This window comes from Octopus bimaculoides, chromosome 2, assembly GCF_001194135.2.
Source record: "Octopus bimaculoides isolate UCB-OBI-ISO-001 chromosome 2, ASM119413v2, whole genome shotgun sequence".
Taxonomy (NCBI): Eukaryota; Metazoa; Mollusca; class Cephalopoda; order Octopoda; family Octopodidae; genus Octopus; species Octopus bimaculoides.
This window is the reverse complement of record NC_068982.1, coordinates 75,194,473-75,199,987: the sequence shown is the minus strand read 5'-3', so window position 1 is coordinate 75,199,987 and position 5,515 is coordinate 75,194,473. Positions and strand designations below refer to the sequence as shown.

Here is a 5,515-nt window from a genome sequence, read left to right as displayed (position 1 = left end):
AAACGTTAGCACGCAGGGCGAAATGCTTAGTGGTATTTTGTCTGCTGCTACGTTCTGAGTTCAAATTCTGCCGAGGTCGACTTTGCCTTTCATCCTTTCGGGGTCGATTAAATAAGTACCAGTTATGCACTGGGGATCGATTTAATTGGCTTAATCCGTTTGTCTGTCCTTGCTTATCCCCTCTGTGTGTAGCCCCTTGTGGGTAGTAAAGAAATAACACACATACACTTACATATATACATATATATATATACGATTGATTTCTTTCAGTTTCTGTCTACAAAATCCACTCACAAGGCTTTGGTTGGTCTGAGGCTACAGCAGAAGACCCATACCAAGTCACCACACAGTAGTACTGAACCCAGGACCATGTGTTTTGGAACCAAGTTTCTTACCACACAGCTACACCTGCACTTATGTATATGTGTGTGTGTGTATGGGCGTATATATGTGTATATATATGTGTACATATTACATGTACATCTCTCTATATATATAGCTACACATATACATGTATACATATACAGCTATACATATACATCTGTATATATACATGTATATATATACATCTATGTATATACATCTATATATATACATTTGTGCAGATGTATACATACATACATACATATATATATATATATATATATATATATATATATATATATATATACACACACACACACACAATATATATACATGTATGTATGCTTGTATATATGTGAGATAATAGTTTCAGTATTAAAGTGAAACTATTAAAGTGAAAATATCTAACATTACAATAGAGAGATGTTATTGTTTCACTTTTGACACGTAATACTGAAATAATGGAGGAGATATGATATTGCTCTGGGCTCGCAGTAGGCAAGAAGTTAAAAAATTTTGGGGCCTATGACACTACATGGACCCTAAGTAAGGCATGTGTAAAATTTGAATGAAATTGGTTCTGTAGTTCTCAGGTTTTAGGGATTCACTCAGACACAGAGACAGATAGACAGACACTCATTCTCATCTTAATATATATATAGATATATATCAACATATAGACAGAACGTATGCACACACACACATACAAACATCCATCCATATACACATCTGCCTGTCTATCTATATAATCTATTTCCTGAATACAGGCAACCACTTCATGAAATATTTTCCTTTCTTTGAATAAGCTCCTTTCATTCTGGCCTATTCACTTCCAACCTGAAGAACCAATATATCAGACAAGAAACAACAATAACAGTTAGGAGTTAAAATAAAATGGTTTCATTGATTTGAAAATTTCGACTGGCTAAGAAGGCTTGCAGAGATTGCAACAAAGTCGCAATCAGATTCTGTGGGAATGAATACCGATTAATTTAATACCAACTGGCAAATCTGAGAGGTACAGGAAATGCCCCCCCCCCTAATAATATTAAAAAAAAAAATCATAGTTTAATCGCATGCTGAATAGTGTATCAAATAGCAACACAACAAAATGCTAACTACAGGCAGCATGTGTCCTTGCAACTAGAGTGTGATGAAAGACGGAATGCTAAGGAAAACACCTGAGGTCCTTTGGAATACCACTGAGAATTACGTCTAGCCTCAAGATCGTCTGGCAATTAGGAAGTTACACTGAATGGTAAGCGGAAGACCCACACAAAAATACCAAAAATGTTCCTGTAACGACTTCAAGAATGCGGACAAATTTATAATGAAACTGATTTCAGGTTTGCGACTATAAATATAATGTCTAAGAATTCCCAGTTGGGCAAATCATTTTCGCTCGTTCAGAGGAAAAAATATGATGGCAACGAAGGTCGTGGAATATACCAATAATGGAATGCATTAAAAAAAAAAAAAAATGATGGAATTAGCAGAATGTATTCTTTGATATTGTTGTCTATTTTTTCGTGTCGTGGTCATTACTCACGACTAAAGGATTATGTTAATATATAGATCATTAAACTAAATACAAGATAATGTTCAGTTTATTAGTTAATTCCCAAGGAGGTACCCACCACACATAGACACAGACACACGCGTCTGTATGTGTATAAGATGTTTTGGAATGTATAATCATATACAAAAATTTTACGTGCACACACATCTTAGATAAACATACATTATTGCATTGGCATTATAGAAAATCCAAAATTGCCTAATAACACATGATATGTGTTTGGTAAAAATTTAAGGAATGTATTATTTATTCCTCCTACTGCAGTACAAACACAGTAAATAAATAGAGAAATTTATAATTCAAGGCACACACCGGGACATTGATATAAACAGCAAGTAAAGTGTATACAAACGGACACTGACATATTTTTATATGTATAGAGGTGCATAAGCGGAATAAAATTACAACCACACACACATACTGAAGAATGGTATAGATAAACATAATAAGAAAATAAGGCTGTAAGAATGAAAAAATATACATTTATAGATTTATAATTTTAAAATGAAAAGAAAGAAAAAAAGAAAAATTTAGAGCTTCACGCACATGCCAATAGAGAGGGAAAGATGAAATGAATGAGAGAGAGAGAAAAAAAACTGAAAAAGATGAGATAAAAGATAAAAATTGAGATATATATATATATATATATATATATAGAGAGAGAGAGAGAGAGAGAGGGAGAGAAAAAGAAGGCGAAAGTGAAGTAAAATTTAATTAACTAGATCCAAAAGACAAGTCAACAACCCGTAGTTGTCATATTTTGGGTGTGTAACAAAATTTCTATTTTTTAGTCCGGGGTGGCCTCCGTTCAAAGAGAAAGTCGAATTTTTATATTATTCTGTTAACCTCCAGCAAAAGAGGACGACACCAAAAATAAACTCTTTTATAACATACATACATATAAATATATGCACTCGCACCCATATACATAACATACACACATTGTAATCTATGTTAGAGGGAACCAATTTAAAAGATCCGTCTGTTAGTTTTGCACCGGGACCGGATCTTCCTCTTGACAGCAACTTGTGATTAGTTCTAAGAAAATTAGTTTTGTTGTCATCGTGATCGTAGTAGTGGTGGTTGTCGTTTAGACTAGCTTTTTTTGTTACCATCATTATTACCGGTACCAGCCGCCCTGGATACGCCGCCGAACATGCCCTCCGATCGCCGTAGAGCTTCACTTCAGGTCCATTCTCAGCGGAGTGAGCCATGTACCCCGACTGACGGTGGCTGGGCAGGAGGAGGTGGACTGGGTGGACTCTGGAACAATCGTACTTCTCGCCAACGTACACAGGTAAGATAAAACTTATATTGACTGTCTTATTTTTACTTCTTGCGTCCCATTCTCTTTATCAAGGTTTTCGTCATTCACGCCAATAAGCATTCGCTGTACAAGATGAAAATTTCACCTTTCTGTATAATCTTCATTATTTTATTTTATCTTTTTCCCGCCTATAATATTGTCTTTTAACAGAAATAAATAAAAAAAAAGAAAACTCTCTTCAATTATATAAATTTTTATATATTACCCCGTAGTATATCTATATACGCACGCACACACATACAAATACATGAGTGTGTTATATCTATCTGTAACTCATACATACTTTTGCAAGAATTAGTACACACGCATATGTGTGTCATATATGTCATTGGCATATACATGCATGTACACGTTTAAATCTACATGCATTAATACATACATGTATCCTGTGTGTGCTTGTACTTTAAAAGGTGACAGAATCAATATTATTTTTATGGATTTAACGTTTATAAATATTTATAATGTACATCTTCGTTTTTTTTTTTCTTAAAAAGAAACTATAATTATCCATTTAATGATTTCCCCCTCCTAATTATATATACTACATATAACAAAATATAATATTTCATCAAAACGAATGGTAAAAGAATAAAATTATACAAGTCAAGAAATTCAAGAATTTTTCTGATATAAGCAAATAATGATTCTGTTTATTCCATCCACCTGAATGTCCTTTACTGTAGTTTGGCAGAAATATAAATTTATGCCAAACTCAGGTAATGACACTAAAATATTTATAACAACCCTTTGCGTCTCTTGTACTTTTACTTTCCCAATATTACCGGTTCTATTGTGTTTTTAATGTGAATTCTTCACATGAATACACATCGTGTGTTCGTGTGTATGTATATATATATATATATATGTGTGTGTGTGTGTATATATATATATATATATATATATATATATATATATATATATATATATATATATGTATATGTGTGTGATTATATAGGTCTGTATAGGTATATGTAGGTAAATATATGTTTGTGCACATATATATATATATATGTAAATGTATGTGTCAGTATGCACTTGCGTGCGCGCGCGCATTCGTTTTACGTCCGTTTTTTCATGCCAGCATGAATACATTTGTGTATATATTTTTTCCGACTTTGAACATATCAGCCTGCATATTTATATATAGCTGTGTGTATAACTTGTACACGCTACTGCAATGCGAGACTAAACTTCTTATATGTGCGTATATATATATCTGTCTTAATTGAATTACAATTATTATTCAGTACTATCTCCACTAACATAGCTAATGCCCTTCAGAAACATGAATATTTAAATCTCGCAGCACTCACCTCCACCTCTCCCCCTTCCCTCATAAATCTGACGCTTTTGTAAATATACTGTCTATATGTCTCTGTGTACCTATTTATTTTGTCTGTATCTATCTATCTATCTATCTATCATTTTCTTCTTTAACCTGCGGCCTTGCTGGGGCTCCCCTCTGTTTTTCAGTTTTGTTGTTGATGATGGAAGATGTTGAAAGATGATTTATAATTGAATTTGTAGCAGCTGATCTTTCTAAATGTAACCTTGCATAGTTGACACACACACAACACACACACACACACACACACACACACACACACTGTGTATTTTAAATATTTGTACACATTTTGAAAATTTCTATCATCACCCCTCCAAAACAGATAATTTTGGAATGAAAATAATTACTCAAGATCTTAATTAAAAGCTTCATAATTTTGCTTCAAAATTAAAGTGCCCTTGAGAATGGCATGGAGTTAAAAACATCGTTTCGACTTCTGAGAAATTATAGGCTTTAAAGACCCATTCAAGGAATTATTTTCGAAGACATGCAGTGTGCGCGCGCGCATTTATATACACAAATACATATGTATATTATATATATATATATGTGTGTGTGTGTGTGTGTGTGTGTGTACACAAAATATATAACACATGGGTGCATATGTACGTATGTGTGTGTGTCAGTATATGCGTGAGTGTATGTGTGACTATGAATTAAAAGACACGTACGTGTATGTATATCATGCTGTTTTTTTTACTTCTCCAATGTAGAGGATAATATATATATATATATATATATATATGCAAATATGTGCGATTTTACATATTTTAATTTAGAACGAAACTATATACAATATTGATTTTTTGGTGTATCTATGCAGAGATAAATATATGTGTTATATTGTGATATATAAATATATATGTGTGCATATATATATATATATATATATATATATATA

At 32.8% G+C, this 5,515-nt stretch overlaps 1 protein-coding gene across 1 annotated transcript in view; it reads left to right on the top strand.

Annotated features, from left to right (window-relative positions):
- Positions 1 to 822: 822 nt before the first annotated feature.
- The window catches only part of LOC106873354 (E3 ubiquitin-protein ligase NEDD4), a 353,166-nt gene continuing 348,473 nt past the window's right edge, over positions 823 to 5,515 (top strand). The window contains exon 1 of the mRNA XM_052965854.1: positions 823 to 3,239. Within this exon, the coding sequence (XP_052821814.1) occupies positions 3,099 to 3,239 (141 nt within the window). The 5' untranslated portion in view covers positions 823 to 3,098. The remainder of the gene's footprint in view (positions 3,240 to 5,515) is intronic.